At 42.4% G+C, this 25,834-nt stretch overlaps 1 protein-coding gene across 5 annotated transcripts in view; it reads right to left on the reverse strand.

The window, feature by feature from the left end:
* Gpm6b (glycoprotein M6B) overlaps window positions 1–25,834 on the reverse strand; it is a 147,549-nt gene that overhangs the window by 38,230 nt on the left and 83,485 nt on the right. The window contains exon 1 of one of the 5 annotated variants that reach the window (XM_057758929.1): window positions 5,376–5,802. The exons of 1 other annotated variant lie outside the window; for it this stretch is intronic. In XM_057758929.1, coding sequence (XP_057614912.1) covers window positions 5,376–5,436 — 61 coding nt within the window. In that variant the 5' untranslated portion in view covers window positions 5,437–5,802. Of the gene's footprint in view, window positions 1–5,375; window positions 5,803–25,834 lie in introns of those variants that run through there. 3 more of the 5 variants (XM_057758931.1, XM_057758930.1, XM_057758933.1) reach the window with 3 other exon arrangements.

Below are 25,834 nucleotides of genomic sequence, written 5' to 3' on the forward strand. Positions count from 1 at the left end.
TGCACAGCCGTTTCCCAATCCCTTGGATGAATACTCCGGGAGAGCCCTTTTTACAAGAGCAAATCTTTAGATATGAGAAAAAAGAAACTCACTTCTAGGCTGTGCTTTTGTGTCAAACTTAAGCAGAGACATTAAACACAGAGTTATCTGCAGTGTTTGTGACATCAGACTACACACTTTAATCCCAAGGACAGGATCCAGACACCTAGGAGTCAAATGCCTTGCTGAGTCTAGGCCTGCGCAAGTATGAGGAAATGGCCTATTCCGTATACAAGCAGAATACACGATGGTGGCTATGGTGGCTCATGGAGACACATATGATTGTAAGTGGTCATCACCAACGTGGGGGCATGACATCAATAATGGGAAACCGAGGAAAGCAAAGCAAAACAATGCCTTTACTCCCTTCCGTAGCCCCCATTAACTTTGACAACATGATATAGGGACAAGTCACTGCCAGGCTGGAATGCTTTTACAAATGATCACTGGGAACAACCACGTGACAAATATGGCTGGCGAGGTCGTTTCAAAAGCCGTGTTTGTCAGTGTCTGTTTGTAGCCCTTAGCTAAAATGTGAAGGGAAAGACAAGGTTCTGCCAGAAGGCTGTAAACTGTCTCATCTGGTAAAGAAAATCTGACTGGAACACTGTTACATGCCCTTGGGCACATACATCTGTGGCTGCTTCTTCAGGCTAGGATGGCAGAAGTGAGCAGGCAAAGCAGAGATCTGTGGCCTGGAAGGGTAAAATATGTGCGACCTGGCCTTTTGTATGAAAGGTGCACTATGCCCTGGTATCAAATGGTAGGTAGGGCTTGGTATACACGTGGTTAATATAATTAATAAAATCAGCCTGTAAACAAGGCATTCTTTGATTGTCTCTTATTCACTCTCTAAGGAGAAGTATCATGGAGATGGCTAAGGATCAAAAGTCTCCATCACTGCCATTGCTTATTTGTGACCAATAAAACCCGTGCGATGCTACTTTTAATGATGCCTAAATGGGTGAGCAGCCTTTCACTCCTCGAGCGGGAGCCAAGGGCACAGGAGGAAGGATGCCATTTCAAAGGCACATATTATGAAATGAATAAATGACTGACAAATGGCGAGCAACAAAGAACACTTGTAAAGCTGGGAGTGGAGCCTCCCTGTCTCAAAAGCCAGTGTGTGTCCCATTCTTCCTCCCTCCCGAGTCTCCCCTTCTCCTGGCCAATTAGCTCATGTGTATGCGTATTTGGTCAAAAGGAAAAAGAAGAAAGGGGTGTCATTGGAATGGTCCAATTCATCCCCAGTCCTGGTGACGGGGAGTGGACATCATGCAGGCACTGGTTGTTCTGCATGTCCTTGGATGCAGCAAGACTAAGAAATGGTGTCGCTAAGATCTCTTACCCTAAACTGATCTGTATTTCCAAGTAACAGAAAAATACGATCTTACAACTTACTGGCACAATGGAGGTTTATGCTCCATTTCAAGGGAGAAATAACATGGCCAAGTTGTGAAAGTGTGTTCATGGAACTGATAACAGAAACGGAACAGCTAGACTAACTTGCTCAGATCTTTCTCCACATTTTAATTTTCTTAAAAAAAAAAAAAAAAAAAAAAAACAACCCGCAACCCTTCCCCTCCCCAAACCATCAAAGAATGCCATGTCATACCTACGACATATGTCGCCCACCATCTGGACAGCCTCTTTTTGCTACAGTCTGTTCCCCAGGCCCCATCACTTCAGATGCTCACCTTGGCAAACTCTTACTGAGAATAACATCATCTAAAACTTTCCTGGTATCACATTCATATAAACAACTTTGCAAATGTCAGGAAGAATGTCATGGGTCCTTCAAAATAATGTTAACATGTTAAATGCTCCAGAGAATTGCTTTTTTTCTTCTAAACAAAAAATGGAGAGCCAACATGCACATGTTTTGCTAAATTTTAAAAAAGCAGAAAGATTACAATGAATCTGTTAATACTGTAAACAAGTCACTTATTCGAATTCATCTTGTATTCCGACTCTGTCCTCCAATTTACTTTCAGTCAAACATTATTTCCAATTTACCACATTTCTCCCTTGCTACGTGGCTAGAAACTTAATTTGATACTTGGATTCTGGGATTGATTTCAGCAACCGTTTACAGGAACTGACCTAGCCTGTTTATAATTATTCTGGGAGATTCCAATTTCCTACATGTAATAAAAATAATTTTCAGCACAGATACTGCTCCCCCATAATAGAGCTTCAGAGTTGTGAGGGATTCAATTGTTTTTCTCCCCCATAGTGACGTGCTTCCAGCAATTCCAGACACATCTGTTTTCACAAATGAAGTGACGCTAAGTGATACTCCACAGAAACAAATGGAAACCTATCTTTCCATCTTTTTATTAGCAGAGCCATCATCCACTTCCTTTAATTGCCTTATTCATTTTCTCTGCTCGTTCCATCTTTACTGAATCTGTTTACTCAATTCTGCCACTTTACTAAAACCTGTCACTTGCAATAATTTTGCATTTGCTATACTCATCCAAGAAAACCTGCTTTCTTTAAAAAAAAAAAAAAAAAGCAAATTACTGTCTACCCCTGAAGACGTTATGTGAATTTTGGTTTCTCAGCAGCATTCTGGGATAACACTATGCGAGCACCGCAAAAACACAAACACTTTCTTGTTTGTTAAGACTTGGATCATTTTTGTCTGAAATAAGAACAAAGCGGTCTGATTGAGTTTCTAAAGAAACAGACCTCTTGGTGGCAGTTAGTGAGTTGCAATAGCTATGTAAACTCTCTCTGGGAACAGAGACCAACCAGCAAAAGCTGAGGTCAGTTTATAAATCTTAGTTTAACTTACATTCTTCATAGACACTGTAATAATTATCCACAGCTATTCCTTCACAAGCTGTTGGGTGCTAGCCATTGGGCAACAACACCCCGAATTAACAGACAGGCATTGCCCCTGTCACCAACAACTGAAAACCAGTGGGAAAAGAGGAACACAGGGAATCACAAATCACATATGCAGACAAACCTGTGAGTAAGAAAAATGTAGAGGATAACACTTAGGAACGAAGAAGTCTTGCAAGCAAGAAGAAGAAGAAGAAGAAAAAGATTCTCCAAGCTCCAAAAATTACACAGTTCATTTTATAAGTAATATCGTTAAGTTTGTAAATGATAACGTCAATGAGCTAAGCATAGGTTTAGACCCCCAACATCACATCTGAAGGAATACAGAAGAGATGAGCACACAGGACCATTTGTGGCTACTGTTTTATAACAATGGGTCAGCAAACTAGGGAATGACACATGTACTTATGTGAATTTGGACTTTGGGAAGCTAGCATATGAACTTGGGCATCCCACTCAAGATCAGTCATCTTCCAGAATGCTTCAAGAGGGGGTTCACACAGCCATCACAATCCTTGTTGCTGCAGATTAAGAATAAACTTCCTGGTCCAGATTCTTATCCAAACTTGCACCACACATGTGACCTTAGCTTAGTAGCTTGCCATTTTTGACTTATTTAACAACTGGTGTTTATGAATCCTGGCCACCTTTAAAGTTCCTCTGAAAATGGTATTTTGCTTCTAATTTTGCCACTATAATGACAGCTAGCCAGTTTTCAAATACTGGGGATACAGTGGCAACCTGTAGACCTGCCCTTAAATATGTAGATGATGCCATGTAACAACCGTCCCTGAGACTAAATGGGAACAGGTCACACAATCGTGTACTAAAGATTTAATGCCTTCTGTTTTTGAGAGGAAAAAAAAAAGATCCATTTCTGTGTACACAGACAGTCTTGTAGAGGTCACAGGGCTTTTATCTGCCACAGGCAAACATAGCATTAACAACAACAACAAAAGCACGCATAAAGGAAAATCATCCACTTTAGGAGAAAAATGCTCGGAACTGTGGTACGTTTCCTCCGGGATACTACTACATTATCACATATGCAATCGACTTATTATCTAATTGTAGTGGAAATGATACTTGATAAATATACCTGAGTTTCTCTTACTTGACCATTCACATAGATTAGAAAAAAATGAGAAAAAAAATCATATGCAAGAAAAGATAGTGCCTTTTGTTAGGGGAGGGGTAGGCTTGATATAAAAATTATACTAAAGTAGCAACTTGAAAATTAAATTGCTATGTACTTGTTGCCCCTGAATTGTAAGTTAAAGTGGTTAAATGGTAAATTTGTGAATTGTATGTATCAGGCTTCTAAAATTAGATTTTCAAAATGAAATTGGTCTGTTTAGGATGGATATAGTATGGAATATTAATATAGGCAGAAAAAAATCTGTGCGAAAATAAGCAGCTCTTATCCCAATGTGCTGTGAACTTGACCTGCATATAAATGGGCTTTTCATGTTTAAAATGGTTGACAACAACAATTTCATGTGGCTCAACCCATATATTCATAAAGAAAATGTGGCTGAAGAATTACTATTATTTAGGGACTGCAATTGAGTGTAAAAGCCGTGAGAAAGAACCTTAGCGTGATAGATTTTTTTTAAACCTGAGCCCGTGCAGCTATAAAACATGTTTTTGTGCATTTTATGACAGTTTTTATCTTGAAGTGAAGAGATCAATTACAGCGGAGCCAGACACCGTTAACCTAACACTGGCTGAGCTGTTTCTACGGGGCATCAAACTTGACCTCAGGCATAGCGTCTTGTTTCTGCCATTTTCTTGGTGCAATAACGTCAATTTCTCCAAAGTCGGAATCTCAAAACTGTGACTTGGTCTGAGACTTCCTTAAAGGTTGGAACCCTTGGACAGTTTTCTTCCTCCAAATCTTTAAGTCACAATTAGCAAAAGACCTCTTCCCTCCTGTCAGTGCTAGCGGACAAAGCTGATGTCAAGCTCCGACTATAAATGATTATTACATGTCATAGTCTGATACATGGAAAGAACAATCATGTCAGAATAAGAAACTTACAGCATATTTAAATCACTCCGGCATTATTGGAATCAAAGTATATTTAGCATGCATGTCTCTCCAGCATCAGCACAGAACAACGCATCCCCTAATCCCTGAATGTAGCATGCAGAACACAGGACCTAAGTTGTGATTAATTGTTTTAGTAAAAACCAAAAAGAGAGAGACAGTTTTCCCACTCCAGCAGCCCAAGGTGAAAAACTACAGACATTTTTCTATGAAATACCATGTTACATAGGAAAACTTGCAACAGAAATACAAGAGAGGCTACACTATTAATTTAACATTAGCCCCCAGGAGAAAGCCAAAACCCACCCTTTACAAAACCACACCACCGGGTATTGTTTTAGAGCTGTTTTACAAGAGATAAAACCTGGATAACCCCCTTTAAGCACCCTCAGTGAAAAGCTTTAAAGCAGGCTATTGTCAGAGCGCTGGGTACCTTTTCTCTCTTGGCTTTGTTCAGTATTTTCCTCGGCTGCAGTTTCCATGGCTGGCTTCATACCATCCACCAAAAATGCTTTTCCCTGTTTCCCCCCAACACACACTTTTCCCCCTCCTCTTCCTTTTCTTTTGGACTCCCCTCCGTCTCTCTTCTTTACACCCGTCTGATTGAGAGGCTCTGTTCTTCACTACAGCAGATTACAGCGCCATCCAAGATGCAAAAGTCTTGTCAGCGTCAATTTCGCTCTGCCTACTGGTCCATAAAGACAGCTGCCAAGGAGCAGGCGACCATACGTCACCGAGGATCCCAGTTATAAAACAGCCACTCTGTGCCCCCACTCCCAGTGTACCCCGGGAAGGTCCTGCTCCCCCACCAAGCTCTTCCTCTTTGCTCTCTCCCTCTTAAGATCTCTCCCTTTCTCTCTCTCTCCTCCCTTCTTTCTTCTTGCCAACTGCAACCCAATGAATACTAATTAATTCTCCCAGGAAATAATAGACTTGTGACATCAGAGGAAAGGATGTGGAGGAGAAAGAAAAGAGCCCCCTCCCACCACGTGACTTGGTCAGGCCACACTATATGTTATCTCTCAGGAGAATGCTTATTTTCCTATGCCTTCCTTTTCTGGGGCATCGTTTTTTTTTTTTTTCATCCTATTTATTTGTAAGCCCTGGCAAAGAATCTTCAAAAGATGTGTCCTTAGTCTATTTTTTTAAACAAAAATACTTCTGTTTCACAAATCACTAGATGGGCTGATTTAAAAAAAAAATACTAAAGACAAGAGAATAAAAGTCTGCAAGAGGGAAGAAATTCCAAACAGATTTAAAATGGCAACAGAGCAATACAGTATTAAAATTGACTTCTTTATATTAATAGGCGAGAAATTTTAGCTTAAACCCAGTTTCTAAAAAGGGGCCCATACTTATTCAACGTTCAGTATATCGAAAGTGTGTCTAGCTGATATTTTGGTGGTTTCTAATATGAAAATCAAAAGTTTTTTTTTTCTTTTTAAAATACATCTGCATGGCATTTTATTCATTAGAACTCGTCAGTCAAAATCTTAAGAGGGTACTTTTTAAGAGCACTCTAAACATCTGACTTCATGGCTATTGTATCGACAGGGATTCCAGTGATTTTGATGGCCGATTTCACAAGCCCTTCTGCACAAGCAATGTTCTTAACTCACAGTAAGAATTGAAATTTTTATTTTGATTACAAGTTTCCAAACATTACCAGTTTCAAAGACATTTTACAATTGCATTTAATGCACTCACCTTCATTATCCCAACTGGAAAAATTCTCGAAACTAAAGTCACATACAAAGATAACTATTGATGACCACGGATTAAAGGAATCCTGGACTCACCACAGTCTGCTTGACACCACTTGGGAGTAAACATTAAAGGCAAGTTGGAGGGCCAGTGAAACGGCTCAACAGGTAAAACTGCCTGCTGCAAGCCTGACCATCACTTGGGCCCCCCATGGTAGAAGGAGAGAATTGATTGGTGCAAGTTGTCCTATGACCTCCAGATGCACGTGTTTGTGTGTGTGTGTGCACGCACACACGGATACATACGTCCACACACACACACACACACACACACACACAATTTTTTTAAAAAGAAAAATTGGAAACCACCTCTCCTAAAAACAGTCTGAGTTTTCTGGGGCTTTTTCACAGTACCTCAAAACAATGTAGGAAGATCCTAAATCAAAATCCTGTAGCAGCCGGATCTTTTAAAGCTTTGGTTTTAGATAATCTCTCACGCTCTTTTAGATTCAACATTTCTGCTGTGCTGAACAAGAAAAGACTTTGAAAACCAGTTTGGCCGGCTTCAACACTTTCTTTTAATTTTCCATCTCACTTTCCGCTTTAGCCATTGTCCCTGAAGATCACGCCCACACGCAGCTACTCAGCTATTCCCCCGAAATGTGGCTTCAGCCAATTATATTGTCTCCATGTGAAGGGATTGGAAATGTACCACCTAAAACTTCAGGCTCTGGGAAAACTTACAGTGTGTACTAACGGGACACAACAACTTAGGTCTATTCAGACAGAAAGATACAGCATACAAAAGTTTTCCTTGTGGGTCGATAAGATTGCTCCTGTTACCAGGTATTACCTGAGCTTGGTCCCCAGGACACACATGATCGGAGGAGAGAACTGACTTCCACAGTTATCTTCAGACCTTTGCATACATATCATGACACATGTGTGTACACACAGTGAAATCAATGGATGTAATTGAAAATTAAAAGTATAATCGTGAGTAACAATTTGGTGGATCTTTTATAAAGTGCCTAACAAAGTCATTTAATTTTAAAACTATCAAAACTAATTGCTTTGGCTATTCCTTCGGACTAATAGCTTTTTATGTAAGAGACAGGATCTGGCTAAGGGGAGGCACCTACCACTGACCCTTCTTAGGGACATTATTTTAATATTAATACAAGTGAAAAGGAAAAATACGACAGGCATTCCAAATTTAAGGACAGCCGTTGTTCTACAATAACGCGACAAATCAAAACCATTGGGCAAAATGTCTATTTCTATGGGTAAATAAGCAATTCATGAGTTTTACCTTATTTACAATTTTACTTTTGTTAGCACCATGATTTATGACAGCGCTTCTGGAAATCACCACTGCACCAGCTCACAAGCAGCTTCAAAAACCTCCCAGATCTTTATGCTAAAACATATGACACAGAAAGAATAGAAAGAAGCAACAGAGATCCTGTCAAGAAGAAAAAAATAGAACTCATGTTTAAAATATTTTTGAGGTATGCATCCATATTTCTTTTGACAGAAAAGCTAAATATATAGAACGAATGGGAGCTGAAAGATCTCTTTGAGTCCTGTGAACAACAGAGATGCTCCTAAAACTTGAGACCAGCCTGGGCTGCCAGTGTGGTGAACTCTGCCCCCCCGCTCACACACACACACACACACACACACATATGCACATACACACACGCACACACTCAAGCACACACAGACACGTCTGCACACACATGCACCACGCATGCAAGCATACACACACACGTACACACACACATGCAAGCACACACACATGCACACACATACGCAAGCACACACAGACACGCCTACACACACACGCACGCACGCATGCAAGCATACACAAACACATACACACACACACACAAATCAAGAGTGCTGGTACACTAGTTCAGTGAGTAAGAGCACTCACTGCCAGCCTTGACAACCTGAGTTGGATTCTTCAGACCCACATGGTGAAAGGAGAGAAAGTTGTTTGACCTCTGACCTCTGTGTGTACTTTGGCACACGTGACCTTTGGTTGTTAAAAAATCATTGAATTTCTTATTTTTCATGAAATGTGAGTTTTGAAAAATGCCTTTTGAGTTCATTACTTATTATTATTTTCCCTCTATCTGCTGAACTTTACAGGAAAGCTGAAAGTACAGATCAGATAAAGTGATATTTCCGGACACTCGTGAGAAATTGTGAAGCTAGGGACTGGAGAGATGACTCAATAGTTAAGAGCACTAGCTGTCCTCCCAGAGGACCTGAGTTGAGCTGACATGGCAGCTCACGACCATCTGTAACTCCAGTTCCAGGGGATCTGACCCCTTCTTCTGACCTCTGGGGGTACTAGGAATGCATGGGACACACAGATATGCATGCAGGCAAGATACCCACATACATAACATGAAGTAAAATGACTTTAAAATTGGGAAGTCTGAGTTGAAGACATAGCTCAGTGGTAGAGTTCTCGCCTAGTATACGCGAGGCCCTGACTTCAATTATTAGTACCACAAAAAAATAAATAAATGACGAATCTTTGTATGGGTGAGCCATCGCCCATCGTAGTTCTCTTTAATGGCAGAGTTGTTCCCAAGTAGACCCTTGGCTAATGTCCACAATGCTGAGAGTAAGAGAAGTTTTCCCCTTCCTTTCCAGCCTCATCGGCTGTTCACTTAGTGTCAGGCAGTAGCCTCCTTAGAAGATGCAGGAGCTGCCCAAACAGCAATTGTTGAGTTTGGCAACAGTCAGCTCCTCTGTCCCAAAGACAACAACAGCGACAACGAAACTTCACAGAACCACATGTTCAAACAGAGAGTAAGAATAAGTTTGGGATGTACAGCCTAGGGCTCGACGTGGTGACACCAGGTGCAGCATGGGCAGTTACCACATTCCCAGTTGAGGAATGGGCTACCCACAGGGGGCGCTGTGGCATTCCGAAGTAGGATGGGTGACCTCTATCTCAAAGTCGATTTCAGTGTTGTGGCTTCCTTCGTCTCTCTCATATCAAGGCTGCTCGTTGTCAGCTAAGCCTCACTTAGCATGGGGTCATTCTCTCCTGGGGTGATGTCCTGGACATAATGGATGGTCCCTGACCTCCACACATTAGATGCATGTTTTTGAGGGAGGAAAGTCACTCCCAGTCAGAAATCACTGCCTTCAATCTAGTTTTCTATGGTTACTTTAACATTCTCTTATTAGCCAATGGTTCTAAAGGCTGGCTGTACCCTGGAGTCACCTGGGAGGGTTTAACAGTAGACCTCACCCCCAGATGTTGTGGCTCATTAGTGAGCTTGTGTGGTGTCATCAGATCTTTAAAAACTCACCCAGGGCATTCAAACATGCAGCAGGCATATAGGGGTTGGGACACAGTAAACTACCTTTGAAAGAGTACAGAGAGGGGAATTTGAAGTACATATAGGAGACCAGAGTCAGGGCGACTATGACCAACAGGGAAATGATTAAGGTTCAGTCCCCAGCTAGCACAGAAAGGACCAACTGAGCATCAAGACAAGAGATGGGGGAAGTCAGTGTGGAGAGCACAGGGAACACAAGGAGATCAGAAGATATACTGATTTTCTAAGGCCGATATGACAACGGAGCATAAACCAGATAGCTCTAAATAATAGAAATTATTCTGTCATGCTCCAACCTCCACCCATGTCACCACACGCTGCTCTCTCTGTGTCTTATAAGGATACCAATCACATTGGACTCAGGCCTACCCCAGTCAACTATGGCCACATCCCCTCTTCATTATATCTACAGAGACTATTTTCCAATAATGGTACCTTCACAGGTACTGGGCGCTTAAGCCTTTAATATCTTGGCACCTGGGAGATATTGTAAGACTCACCTCCCACCAGGTGAGAGAGACTGAGAAAGACAATCACGTTTGGAAGCCGTGTGAGCAATGCCTGTAAAACTGCTCAGTCTAGGCAGGATTTGGAAATGAAGAATTGGGTGCTAGCAGCAGGGAAGAACAAATTATAGTGGGAGAGGGTGTGATGCCAAAGCAGAAGGCGCAGAGAAGAACACCATGCAAGTACCACCTAAATTCAGGGGGGCCTCAGGAAAAGTACTCTCAAAGGAGGCCAAGGATATTGGAGAAGAGCCAGGACAGGGGCCTGTTGCAAGGGGAGAGAATTTTGAGAAGCGGGGGATGTATCACAGTCAAAGCAGTCAGACGGGGAGGATGTGGCAAAGACCACTGAAACAGAAAATTCCAATTTCATTGCCAGTGGAATCACAGAGACTAGAATGGAAACCAGTTTTTAGAAGGATCACGGGAGGACTGGGAAGTGAGGAAGAGAGGGAAAGTGTGGACCATCTTACTAAAGACATGCACTTCGAGAAGGTAGGGGAGAGATGGAGCAGATAAAAGAAAAAGAAAACGTGGCCAAGAGCAAGTCCACCAAATGCTGGATCTGCAAAAGCAGCTGGGATGGGAAGAGATTAAGATGTAAGTGGAGGTGGACAAGTGACATTGAATCAAGAGGACAGGAGAGTGGGCACCAGCTATAGGGGCAAGCTGGGACAGCTCTCCTAACATGGCAGCAAGGATAGAGGAAACAGGAAAATGGATGTCTATCCAATTCCAAGACTCAAAGCACTCAAAAAAGGTGGCCGTGACTGGCAGGTTATTGGTGCAGCCTGTCCTGTGGGGAGAAGCGTACATCCATTACCTGGTAGCAGCCATGCCACAGTCTTAGGAGGGACAACCAGTCCCAATAGGTGACAGTGGGAGCATGATGGTCTTGGCCTGAGTCTGGGTGACTTGTGGATATTAACAGACCTTAAATTTTCAGAATATCAGAGGCTCCTGGAGGGAGGGAGGAAGGGAGAAAGAGAAAGAGAGAGAGAGAGACAGACAGACAGACAGAGAGAATACCCTTACTATGTCAGTATACTGGGGAGTGGATCCTGGCAAGACAGTCACATCTAATTAAAAATGAAAAAAAAAATGAGAGCCAGATGATTGCTTTTTTGTTTTTTTTTGAGAAGGGGTTTCTTATATCCAAAGCTGCCTTAAACTTGCTATACAGCCAAAGATAAGCTCGAACTTCTGATATTGCTTCCACCTCCTGAGTACTGGGATCGAGGTGTTTCTAGTGAGCACGGGGCTTTGCGTACGCTAGGCAAACACTCAAGCCACTGAGATACATTCCAAGTTCCTGTTTTTATTTCTTGGAAAATGTTTTTTTAAATTTATTTTTAAAAAGGTATGCGTGCTTCGTCTATGTGTACATGCACCACAGGCATGCCTCCAGAGGTCAGAGGAGGGCATCGCATCCCCTGGAACTGGAACTACAAATGGTTGTGAGCTACTGTGTGAGTTCAGGGAACTGAACCCAGCTCTTCTACAAGAGCAGTGAAGTGCTGGGAACTGCTGAGCCACCTCTTCTAGCCGCTCTTTCTAATGGTTTTGATACAGGAAAAACTCTACTGTCTACACAAGAGACAGAGAGCTGATCGAATGAGGAGGTGCTTCTTGGTTCACTATCACATTCCACAGGGATTTGGGATTCTCTCATTAAGAGTGGTACACCACCAAGCTCTTCCTGAAGGTTCCTGATTAACAAACACATCAATGCCACATGTACCAGATTGGTATGAACAAGGGGCAGACCTTCCAAGTCCCCTTGTTAGGTCTCAACTGCAGCTCTTGGAATTCCGGTTGTGACTCTGTTGTTATATCACCAGAAATCCCAGAGGGTACAGTATTCTACCATGAGTGAGATGCTTAACTTTATAACTGGGGACTCATCTGTCAAAACTCCACCCTAGCTAGCCGGTCCAGTTCCATGAGGGCACAGGCCCAAGGCCTTCTCCTTTCAGTAGCTTCCTGGGTGACTTCCCCTTCTACAATTTCAGCAGTTGCCTTAGCCCCTCCATCTCTCCCTCTCACTGCTAAGAGCCAGCTCTGTCCACTAGATGACAGCCATTCACATTTCTCTGCTTTCCACTTGGGGTAGAAATGATCATTGTTGAACAACCCAACATTCAGTAGCGTGCCCCCAAGGAAGGCCACCTAAGGCTGCTATGTCTCTAGATTTTTGGCTAGCTTCGTCAAAGAGAGACAATTTGAAGTTAAAACACAAGACATTTGGATGGTAAACTATCACACAAGTTGAAATGTTATGGGATATTTCCGGCGGGGTAAGAATAAAGACTCCTTATGAACCACACATTTCCCCCAAATCAAGTCAACACCAGGGTTAATGAGCTTCTGTCGGTTGGCTTCTAGGGAGAGGCACTTTCTCAGACAGGCATGGAGACGCCCAACCACCACATTCCTCTTGGAGTGGCAGACCCATCCAGGCCCATTCACTACGGTTCTCATGTCAGCCTCATCCGGGAGACAGAAAGCATCAGATAGTTATATTTGGCTAACCTTTATATGTGCACCAGGGACACCTGGCCAAATGAGGTCTCTGGCTACATGCGGAACCCAGAGTGACCGGGATCAACACTGTCTCTATAGAACCCCACAGCTGCCCACCTATGAGATGTATGACCCAGCCCTGGACTCAAGAACAAGGACTGCAGGTGTCCTCTGTGCCAGCATTGTGGAGGGAAGTTGACCCATGTTCGTTCTTTCGTTCGTTTGTTCTTTTTGCCTGTAGGACAATATTGAAAGCAGGGCTTGCCATCTTCCTTGGACAGAGACATCAAGAGCAGAGGGAACCAAAGGGACTTGGGCTAAGGCCAGACTTTGAGTAGAGCCTTGGCTCTCAGATGCTAATGCTGGGAATTCAGGAATCTGGCAGTTAGAATTGAAAGACACAAAGCTAAACAAGGGCCCTTGCACAAAGGTGTTCAACATCATGAACTATTTAACTTCAAGAGTTCAGGTGATTTTCTTGAAACAGCTCTCTTGGATAGGAAATGTAGCACCGTTAACAGAGTACTTACTTAGCACAGATGAAGCCAAGAAGCCCAGCACCTCATAAAGTAGCCAGGGTAGCACACACCTATAGTCCTAGCACTTGGGAGGTAGAGGCAGAAAGATCACAAGTTCAATGTCATCCTTACCTACAGACTGGAGTACTTGAGATACTGTCTCAAACAAACAGAAAAACAAACACAAAAGAAATACTGAAAAGAAAAACCAAGAAAGCCCTCTTATACTAGTCTCCCCCCAAACGTGGTATTCCAGAGCACTCTACCTGCCTCCCCGCTTCTGTAGAACCCAGCCCTGGGTACGTCACTGACAGAATGATGATCTCACAGCCACATCCTTGCCCACCATCTGTTCTAGCCAGCTCTCTCATGCCCAGCCTGGTGATGTCACCCGACCTTGCCTGAGCCTTGACTTCCATCAGCTACGGGAAGAACTCATGCAGGAGCATCCTCCACTGGGCTATTGTTAAGCTAGCACGGTGCTGCAGAGCCTCAGCATGCCTCCTACTTGGCACTGACAAAATGCTATTTCTAGTTTGGAAGGTTCTCATGCTCCCACTACTGCCATACAGCCCCATGGCAGAGTGGTGCAGAGGAGGACCAGTGGGTGATCGCATATCCTACGAGATCTTTCCTTGTCCTTGAGGGCCTCCCACATACTTGGTAGTTTAGGGTTGTTTTCTGAGGCTTTCACTCTAGCCTGGGCTGACATGGAACTCCTAGCAATCATTCTGCCTCTGCCTTCTGAGTGTTGAGATTACAGGCATGAGCCACTATGCCTGGCTTCACCTCTGGGCCCTTGCCTAGCTTGATCAGATTTCTACAGACACTTCTGTCCTTAGTCCCTCCCAGCTCTCGACCACTCTTTGATCTTGTCCTAACCACCTCCATAATCATTCCCAGGAAGGCTTACCTGAAGAGGATGCCCAAGGGTAGAATACCTCATACATAAGTGGGGATGATATGAAAAAAGCCACGAGATTAAAAGAAAGCATGCCTCTAAGAGTATTTTTCCTCTTTAACAAATAGATGAATTTTTTCTGGAAGCTGGGGGTGGGGACACTTGTTAACACCTGCACATCTACAATAAAATTAGATTTGCCTCTAGTTCCAATTTTTTTTTCAAACGCAATTGGATTTCTTCATGTCAGAAATCACAAAAACAGAGCTAGCTTCATGGGCATGCAACATGTATCCTATTCCTATCTCAAAAAGAACCTTGGATATCAAGGTCTTGAAATCCTTTTTTTTAGAGTTAAGGTCTTAATGTATTCTACCCTGGTATGCTGGGATTGCAGGCATGCACAATCACATATAATTTACGCAATGTTGGGGATCAAACCTATGTCCTTGTACATGCCACGCAGTCTACCAATTAACCTACCATTTCCAGCTGCTTCCTCTGTACTTTGAACAAACAGACCACATTTTCAGTTTGCACTGAGCTCTGAAAATTCTGTACCTAGCCCTACCTGTGAGGCCTAACCTAGTAAGCTGTCAACATGCAAATTTATAACAATAGGATCGGCAGATGGCTGACGTCTGTGTGGACTTCAAAGCATTTGGCGAAATCCCGGCAAATGTTTGGGGGAGGTAGCTTGCTGTTGGCAGCATCACTAAGTTTTAAATGCCAGTGAAAAAAGAATAGGCGACTGTGCATTCAGAGTGGCTACGAGATGGTAGCTGTCAATTCAGAGTAAGGTGTTTAGCTCTCCATCACTCATCTCTGTATTTGGTTTACGCCATGGATGTGGAAAAGCCACCTCCAGCCTTGAGAGGGCAGGGCAGAAACCTTCATTTTACCACCTGTTCATGTGAAATAAAAGACACGGGAATCAATTTAGAATTTCTTCACAGAAAACTGCGAGAATTTTGCATGATTCTTCCTATCTCATTTTAAACACATGTGATGTACAAAGAATCCTCAAACAATTGGGCGGTGGTGGAGCACACCTTTAATCCTGGCACTCGGAAGGCAGGGGCAGGCAAATCTTGGTGAGTTTGAGACCAGCCTGGTCTATAGAACTAGTTCCAGGACGTCCAGGGCTGTTACACCAGAGAAACCGTGTCTCAAAACAAAACAAAACAAAACCCAATCAAACCAAACCAAACAGAACAAAACAACAACAAAAATCCAAAACAGGAACAAAAATTTAAGAGCAGGTAAGCTTCTTCTCTCCTTCCCCAGCCTGTAGTCAGGACAAGGCAAAACTAGAGAGTTCAGTTCTCTTGACTACAGTCCAACGCTCTTGTTTTTATCTGATACATAGTTACCAAGTATTCTCTTGGAGTAAGGCACAAGTACCAAATCTACAACGTCTATGCTTGGTAAAGAGAAATCTTCCCCAAATATACATTCTTTGCAAAACCCAGGTTTAATACATTTCTACAAAATACTTTTCAAAAATCAAACCCTGTTGGGCCAAAGCAGAGCACTGTGAAAAACACAGCATGAATCTTTGGAAATCAATACTCCATGATCTTTGTTTGTTTTGTCGTTTTCAAGACAGTGTCTCGCTGGATAGTCCTGGCTGTCCTGCAACTCACTATGTAGACCAGGCTGGTTTCAAACTCACAGAGATCTGACTTCCTTTGCCTACTGAGTCCTGGGATTAAGGGCGTGCCCCACTACAGCTGGCCAATTTATTTTTAAAATAAAACTCTGGTAAACCACGTCGTAGGATTAAGTGAATGAATGTATGCTCCAGGCTTTCCAGGAGACCGAGGAAGCCTCTATGAGAGGTAGTTGTTATGGTGCATAGGTGACTAGAACTGGGTGTGAAATGCTTTTTCACGAAGACAGTGAGCTGTAGGACCGAGCTTGTCAACCCGCCTCCGCCAGAACATAATGGATGGATAATGGTCACCTGTTCCACCTACTCTCAGGGTACAAACTTGGATTATGGACAAATCTCAGCTCCCATCTGAGAGCCCACTTATTTCCGCCCACTCAGGAAAACCAAAGCCAAGTACAAGGCAGAGGCAGTGGGATATGAGCAGAAAGAATGTACACAGTTAAGAAAAGGTCGGTAGGAACATTTGTGTGCCTTTCTGTAGAGCAAATGGTTAGAAAAGGCTAATAGCTTTACTGAAGCACACAGGGTTAGCCTGCTTCTAGCTAGAATGGCTGCTTTAGGAGAATATGAAGTATCTCTAAGCACTTAAGATGATAAGGTGCTCAAAGAATCTAAGCTTCTATAAGAATACAGCCCAAGAAGAAACACTCATTGATATTTGGGCTAATGGAACAAAAAAGTAAGTTCTTGATTTGGGTAATTCTTCAAATCCCGGACCCAAATATGGGTTTGAAGCCATTTTTTTTTTCTTTTTAAGCACTTGATGCTAAGGATTGACAGAGAAACATGACCCTGTGCTAGAAAATGAAGTTCTAATATATTTAGAGAATTTAAGATGTTTACTTCCTTCTCTGTTTTGTTTTGGTTTTGTGAGGCATAGTCTCACTATATATCACAAGCTGGTCTTCAATTTTGTGACACTCCCCCTGCCTCTCAGCATCTTAAGGCCTGGGATGACAGGCCTCCACTGTGATGATTTAAATCTCTTTAACCAGTTTTATCTCTAAGCAGGTGTTCAGCAGCTGGTCTGTGTTAATCCGGAGTGTTAGTTAGAGGACCTGATGTGTACCATCTCTGCCAGGTTTACAGACGGAAGCTCTGGGTAACCCATGTTCACACCCAAGGACACATCAGTCGACACATGAATTATGTAAAATAGTTAATATTAGTTGCGAAAATGTGACTTATTTTTTTCCACTAGTTTTGCTAGCACTAGTGAAAATATTAAAAAGAAATTAGATGACTGTCAAGCCTGTTGCCTTCATAATTAATATATTTCATAAGGGGAAATCCAGAAATTAGTCCATAGAAATACGTGCTCATGATTTCATTGCATTCAATTTTTTTTTGAGACAGGTCTGTCTCCTTGCATAGCTCTGGCTGTTGGAATGTGTTATATAGACCAGGATGACCTTGAGTTTGAAAGAATTCCTTTTCCCTCTGCCTTCTGAGCACTGGAATTACACTCCTGCACCACCACGCCTGGCTGCTACCCCCAAGCTCCTGTGATTTGAATTAGAGCAGTAGGCCATGCCAAAGCTGACTCAGAACCAAATGCAAGATGCTACTTAGATTAATATGGCTCTCAAACTTGTCCCTTATAGCTCCCATCGATACCTCTCCATCTCTCCCCCATACACACACACACACACACACACACCCCACACACACACAATGCTGTGATCTGTGTGGGCTAAAGCTTAGGCATGCACCCACTGGCCGGTGGTACTTTGAATCACTAACAGGTGGCTGACTTGCTTTTTCACTTTGATTTCCTTGACCCCACTACAATTTCAACCATTAAAAAAAAATGACTGCTGTTCTCAGGCTGTGACTTGAAGTCTTAAAGTATGCTCACCATGCAAGTAAACAGATCACCAAACAGAAGAAACGCCAGCCTTAATTTAAGTAAAACACAAAACCTATATTTAAACCAATTAACACCCGCGTGCAGAAGTGAGTGCCTTCTTTGTAGAGTGAAGGGGTTGAAGCGAACAAGCTCTGGTCCTTATTACTACCTATGAAAGGACGGGGCCAAAACTGCAGTCGCGTGTTGTGCAAAGAAGGTCTATGTTCCAAGAAATGAATGGCTAAGCAAGTTCTTTGTCGTGAGATCAAGTGTACTTCTAAAGAGTAAAACAACTGGACTGCCTTATGTAATGCAATCTTATGGGACCACTCTCACTCATGTGGCCCATTAACCAAAACAGTATGTGTGAGTGCAACTCCCAATTCCATAGTGCAGAGTTATCATGCTTTTAACTTCATAACATAAAACCCAAGGAATCAAAAGATACAGTCAAGTGCTTTACTTTAAAATTATTATTATTTTTAATTATGTGTATATGTATGTGTGTTTGTGAGCATGTGACTGTAAGGACCCATGTAGCCCAGAAAAGGACATCAAATTACCTGGAGCTGGAGTTTTCGATGGTTATGGACCCCCCACATGGGTACTGGGAATCAAAACTTAGATCCTCTGGAAGAACAAGAGTGCATGCTCTTAATAGCTGAGTCAGCTCTCCAGCCCTCATTTAAAAAAATAATATTAGCAACTACTGCAATTAAGACAATAAACCTATATTTTTGTTTCACGCATAAAGCATACTGCCATCAATATTTACCAAAACAAACAGAGAATTCAGCTATCATTTGTGACCTACATAGAACATACCACAAGTATGCATGACAAATGCAAAGACAGCCTCCAATGAGTCCTGTGAAATTTCAGTTTAGAAGCACTTTTGCCTGTCTTAATGGCTGCTTGCTCGTGAATGCATTATTCTTCAGTTACTAAAAATTCACATATTTAAAAAGCAGTCTAGCTAAAATGTCTCCACAAGGAATTAAATCGATGCACTTTCACAGATAAAAATCTGAGAAGGAAGGAAAATATGTTGGTTTTCTATTGTGGACTATAGGAGTCTCCACATCCAATACTGTTGTCTCACTCTGTGTAGACATCCTGGTGAAATGTGCCTTATAAAAAAAAAAAAATCTAAGCCAGGCCTGGCGGTGGTGACGCACGCCTTTAATCCCAGCACTCAGGAGGCAGAGGGAGGCGGATCTCTGTGAGTTCGAGGCCAGCCTGGTTTACAAGAATTAGTTCCAGGACAGGTTCCAAAGCTACAGAGAAACCCCTGTCTTGAAAAATCAAAAAAAAAAAAAGATCTAAGCCAGGTGTGGTGGGACATACCTGTGATCCCCAGCACTGGAGAGGAAGAGGCAGGAGGATTTCCCATGAATTTGAAGCTAGCTTGATCTACATAGTGACTTTTGTGTCAGGCAAGGCTATATAGCCGGACTCTAGTTCGAAACAAGTAAATAAAAGTGAAAGTATTGAATGTAAAAACTGAGCTACATCTACGGCTATCTGGTGAGAAAACTTACTGGTAAGTTGACAATTAAAGTAAATATAACTCACACCATGAAACCATGACAAGCCGAGGCTTTCAAGGCCTAAGTTACTGCCATAGTATCATGAGGTCGGTGGTATCATTCCAAACCACTGAGTTCTTTTTCTTTTTCCCCTTGGCAATGCCTTGTCTAGGACATGGAAGCTTGACCCCAGTCTCTCTCCCATCCTCCCCGCCCCCATCCTGGCTTGTTTATTAATTTGAAGCACAAAGTCTCTCTTGAAAGAGGTTGGACAGTCCCCTAGAGGATGATGCCATGGAGGAAAGATGACAGGAGGCAGCGCCTGGGGAGGGAGGGCCAAACACGCCAATGGGAACCCACCCGGTGCTGGGCAGCCTGCAGACCTGAGGAGTTTCCAGGGTGACTGAGTCGCCACCGGATTCATCCCCTTTCTCCTGGTACAATAAGGAGCCTCCAAACCCTCGGGATGCTGCCTTCTCCTCTCTATCATCATTCATATCTCAACTATGACAGGACTAAAAAAGAGTCTGATGGGAAATGTGCCACCAATTAGCATATCCCACCACCCCCACCCCCACCCCCACACACAAAAGAGGCTTTTAAACTTCTGCTTTTTAAAAACCAGGGCCTGGTGGGGGGAGGGGAACCACCAGGCAGCTCTTAGCAACAGTGTCTGAAATTCAATGCTCTGCACTCCCTCTGAACAGCTCATATGTTTTTCAATTTTCTTCAAGCAAGCGTTCTCTCAGATGGCTTAGGAACTTATTAGAAAGTATTTATTCAGCCACTAGGTGATAAACGGCCTCCCTCTCGTCATTAAATTGCAATTCAATTCCTTGATTAAAAAATAATAATTATCAACCTACAGTCCTTCCTTCATAATCCTGTTACAGAGTATGAATGGCATCCTCTGCCCAGAGAAATTGACAAAAAGAAGAAATGCCCTGTCACATTTATTTACGTGTTTCCCATCTCTATGAATAATGAGGAGAAACGATAACAGAAAGCAAAATGGGCTGTGTTAGCCTGGGGTTTACCCGTGGAAGGCCGGCAATCATTTCATGCTTGCTTTCACCTAAGGAGACTCCCCAAACACAACAGACCTAACCCATTTGAAAGGTCACAAAAACGTCATTTGAGGAGCTGTAGAGAGCACTTGGTGAACCAGAGCCTTTGCTTCTCAATCATGAGGACCTAAATTCAGATCGCAGAACCCATGCAAAAAGCCAGGGAGGGCTGTAGCACCAGTGGTGGGGTGGGGTGGAGACAGGGGGATCACTAGAACTTCAGGGTCAGCGAGGGATCTTGCCTTCTGCACTTGGGCATGAACACCTCCCCACATGTGAGCGTATATCCGCCCCCACGAGCTCACACACACAAGCAAGTCAATCAAGTAAACTTCTAGGACTAGCAAAAGAAATGATTCATGGCCCGCCATGAAATATTAATTTTCTCAAGGACTGATTCTTAGTTTGAAAAGGAAAAATGTAGATTTATCTGACTCAGAATGAATTCTTTAAAGACCTCTTAGCTTTTAATGGCAGCTCAAAACCATGAGGGAGTCCTTAAAAGGGTGGCCGCCTTTACAGAGGGTCCAGGCCCTCAGCCACCCAAAGTACAATTGCACCCCAATCCAACTTGGGAAACCACTGAGTTCACTGCACATTCTTTACAAAGCCTGGGCGAGGGGGTGCGCTCACAGCAGCTGCTCCATGAAGCTGGAGACTTCCCCATAGCTGCAAAGCTGGGGTACATTTCTATACTCTAGCATGTTCAGAGACCATGATGGTACATTTATGTAGTGCAGAATCACACACCAATGGCTGGGAAGTGCAGGAGGGATTGACTGGAGTGTCTAATGACAGTCCCTAGCCTCTTCTATGAGAGAATGTCAGTGGTCTTCATCTGTTGCTTGGTGCTGAGTAGAGCCAATCAGACATTGACAAAAAACTCGCCAAACACTCAGCTGATGGCTCTTAGGCTCCCACTTTCAGCTGAGTCATGCCTGGAATAGCTAGCTACCCATGGAGAGGCAATTCTGCTCCCCCTCCCAGTGGCCACCTTCCCTGGTTGGACTACCCCCTTTATTTTCCTTAGGGTCCATCTCCGCATGTGTAAAACATGCAAAATCACCTTTTCTTATAGAGTCAAATGATTCCTCCTGGCCCCAGAGCCTCCACTCCAGATTTGAGGACAAGATTTCTTTTCTAAACTCCATTCTTTTATTTACGGAACAGCCACATAGATGTTTGTATACGCACTCACATCCACATGCACCTATCAGTTGATATGGGAATGGAAAGATATAGAGTCTAATTAGGACAAGGAAGATAAATTTAACTTAGAATATGTTGAATTTAGAAGGATTTAAAATATTTTGCTTCGTTGTTGTCTCTTGGAGGTCTGCTTTTTTCTGAAGGGACTCAACGGGGACAGATCTGGGGGAGAAGGGAGGTGGGGAGGTCTGAGAGGAGTGGAGGGAAGGGAAGCTATGGTCAGGATATATTATATGAGAAAAGAATCTATTTTCAATAAAATAAATCTTTAAATGAAAGTGTATGTGTATATATATGCTGGCACTTACATTACATATGCATGCATAGATACATAAATAGGCATAATATATGCATTGATATGTAATGAACATATTTGTGAATGCGCATGTGCTCCCATGTACATAAAATCATGGGAAAATGCTGTACACACATGTGTATACTTACACATACTTCCATTAAATATATTATAGCCTTCTAAACTCAAAGTATGCAAGGTTGAATTCCTTTAAAAATTTTTAGAAGATTTATTGTGTGTGTACAAGTGTTTTGCCTGCATGTATATATGTGCACCACATACATGCCTGGTGATCAGAAGAGGACACTGGATCCCCTAGAACTGGAGTTATAGACAGTTGTGAGCTGCTATGTGGGTGCTGGGAACAGAATCTGGGTTCTCCACAAAGAGCAACACGTAACCATTCCTCTTTTTTTTTTTTTTGTGATTTGTTCACTTTTAATTCCTTAAAAAAAATTTAAGGCTATTTTATTTTATGTGTATGAGTGTTTTGCCAGCATGCATACATGCGCACGACATGTGTGCCTGGTACCAGCAGAGGTCAGAAGAGGGCATTACATCTCCTGGAGCTGGAGTTACAGACAACTGTAAGCTGCCATGTGGATCTTCTGCAAGAGCAACAAGTGCTCTTAACTGCTAAGCTGTCTCTCCAGCTCCACATTTCTCTTTTTGTTATTTGTACATTTTGTTTAAAAACGAATTTCTAAAACTTCTATTTATTTGGGTATGTGTGTGTATGCATACCGCAGTGCATGGAGGCGGACGCCTTGTGGGAATTGCTTTTCTCTCTCTATCATGTAGGTCCTCGGGATTGAATTCAGCTCAGTAGGCTTGGCAGCAAGTGCCTTCACCCGGTGAGCCATCTTGTTGGTTTCCATTTGGGGATTTTGAGACATAGTCTTGCTATGTAGTCCTGGCTGGCCTGTAACTAGTTATGTAGATCAGGCTGGCCCTACATTTATAAAGTTCTTCCTTGCCTCTAACTTTCTTTAGTGCTGGGATTACACTGCTCTTCTTGACCCCTAACCCCATTAGATGCCTCCCATATACCCCAATGCCAATGCTCTCCTTCTCATCAACACTTTAGAATCATAGCTCTGCCATTTACCAGCTAAGCCACATTGGGAAGTTAGCTAGCTTCTACTTCCATGGGTGTAGTTCTGCATCTGCTTAGTGGTTGCAGTAATATATTCCCATACCACCATATAATATATAGTTTGGAACAACCATTTATAGTAGACAATGTCCCTCTATACTGCGCATGCATGCTCTCTATAAAAGATGTATCAACCATAACTCATCCACATTAGTACTAAAGAGATGTGGGCCAGAAGGTCAATAGTTCAAATCCCTCTTTACTCCTTTCTTTAACCTTCTCTGACCTCAGACTTGTATCATTTCAGTGGCCAATTGCAATTTCCACAATTGCCTACCTGAAGCTAAAAACCCAACTTTATTTTCCCAAAGAGTTCTCACTGTCTATGTTCCCCCAACGTATCTCATTATAATACATTATCTTTTATGTATGTCAGGCTTATAGTTCCTTAAGATTTCTCTATGTTCCCCCCCACTCTGGTGCCATGTCATAGAAACTTATGCCCTTTGATTTGAAAATTACGGTGTAATTTCTCTATCTTAAGTAACAAAATAACCACGCACCATCATCTCTATCCAGGAACTCTTAAGTATCCAGGCATGTACTATAGTTGCAGATACTTGTGAGGGTGAGACAGGAGGATCACTTGAATCCAGGAGTTCATTAATAGCTTGGGTAACATAACAAGATCCTTTTTACCCCATCTCAAAACAAATGAAGAGGGCTCTGTGTGTGTGGGTGTGTGTCTGCTTCTCTGTGTGTGTGTGTGTCTGTGTGTGTCTCAATTGATAAAGTGCTTGCTTTGCAGGCATAAGGACCTGAGTTTAATCTCTGGAACTCACATAAAAAAAGACAGGCGTGGTGGTGCCCATTTCTTAATCAAGTATTGGGGAGGTAGGGACAGAATCTTTGGGCCTACTGGCCATCCAGTGTAGCCTAATTGATGAGTTCTGGGCCAATGAGAGACACTATCTCAAATAAAGTAGATGGCATTCCTGAGGATGACACCCAAGGGTGTCCCCTAGCTTTCACTTGCTCACTCTTTCTGTCTGTCTGTCTGTCTCTCACACACAGCTAAAACAAAACAAAAAATGTTAAGCAAATATCATTTCATTACCAGATGGAATTTGGCAAACAATACAGTGCCAATTTATGTATCTAATGCATTGTATCCCTAGAGCTCAATACATAGAAATGCTGCTAAGTAGCTTTCATTTTCCACCTATGGTTTGTGAAGCCCAGGGGGCTCCACACGACCTCACTGTGGAACAGGGAACACATCCATCTGTCAGCAGCAATTGTTTTATTGACCTGATTAAAGAACAGCTATGTCCACGGTCAAAAAGATCTATCCAAACACATCAGCCTCAGCTACACAGGAGCAATAATTAGAGCTTCATTATGCCTGGATTAGAATATGAGTCAGTGGGCACAGCCCAGATTCATGTGTTATTAACATTTACCCAACTTATTTCTCTTGCTGGCTATGATGTATGATTAGAGCCAGAGCCCATTTTTAAACAAAACCAACCAAATACAGCTTTTCTAAGGTAGTCCAGACATACCTTATAATTCACCGAACTGCATACACTGTTGTGAACACATTCCCAGCTTTCTGCTTACTGTAATTGGCACCATGATCTGATTTTGAATGTTTTTGTTCCCCCTAAAAGAAAGCCTAATCCCACCAGTACTCAGCCGCTACCCTTCCTGCTAGCCCTGACACAAAGAAGCAATACTTTCTTTATAAAATTGCCTTTTCTGGACACTTAACATGCAACTAAAAAACACTGCAGGCATTTTTCACTTAGCATAATTTCTCATATTTTTTCACTTAGCGTGATTTCTAAAGGTCACCCACACTTAGCATGTTTTTTTTTTTTTGATTGCTGTGTCACATTCCATTGCAGTACATAGCAAATTCATTTGAGTTTTGACTTTTGGGCTATCATTAATATTAACATTACAGATAAGCCTTTGTGTGAACCAAGTTTTCAGTTCTCCTTGTTGTATATACCTAGAACTGGGAAGAATATTTGGGCCATATGGGAACTCTATGTTTAGCCATTTGAGAGTCTGCCAGGCTGTTTTCCAAAGTGTCTAGCCTACACATTTTTTCCATTTCCACCAGTAGTGTGAGAGTTTTGAATTTTCCACACCCTCATCAACACTTCTTTTCTGTATGTTTGATTCTGGCAGGTGTGATGTGATATCTCATTGTGGTTTTGTTTTGTGGGTCCCAAAGGACATGTTTTCATGCACTTCTCTGGGTATCTTTTTAGGGGTGTTGTATTAAATCTTTTACTTTCATTCTGAGTTGCCAATTGTGAGCTCCTTTTATACATTCTTGATGCAAGTCTCTTAGATTCAATTCTATTGAGACAGGGTCTCACAATGTGGACCAGGCTGACCTTGACCTTACAGAGATCTGACTGCCTCTGTTTTCTGAGTGTTGGCACTAAAGGCATGTGCCACTCTGCCAAGCTCTACACTCACTCTCTTTTAAATATTTTCTTTTAATTCCATGAATTGCATTTCTATTTTCTGATAGTATCCTTTGCAATACAAATGTTTTAAATTTTGATAAAAACGCCAATGTATCTATTATCCCCTTTGTTCCTTATATTTCTGGTGTTGTATCTAAGAAGTGTGT

The sequence above is a fragment of the Chionomys nivalis genome, chromosome X (assembly GCF_950005125.1).
Source record: "Chionomys nivalis chromosome X, mChiNiv1.1, whole genome shotgun sequence".
Taxonomy (NCBI): domain Eukaryota; kingdom Metazoa; phylum Chordata; class Mammalia; order Rodentia; family Cricetidae; genus Chionomys; species Chionomys nivalis.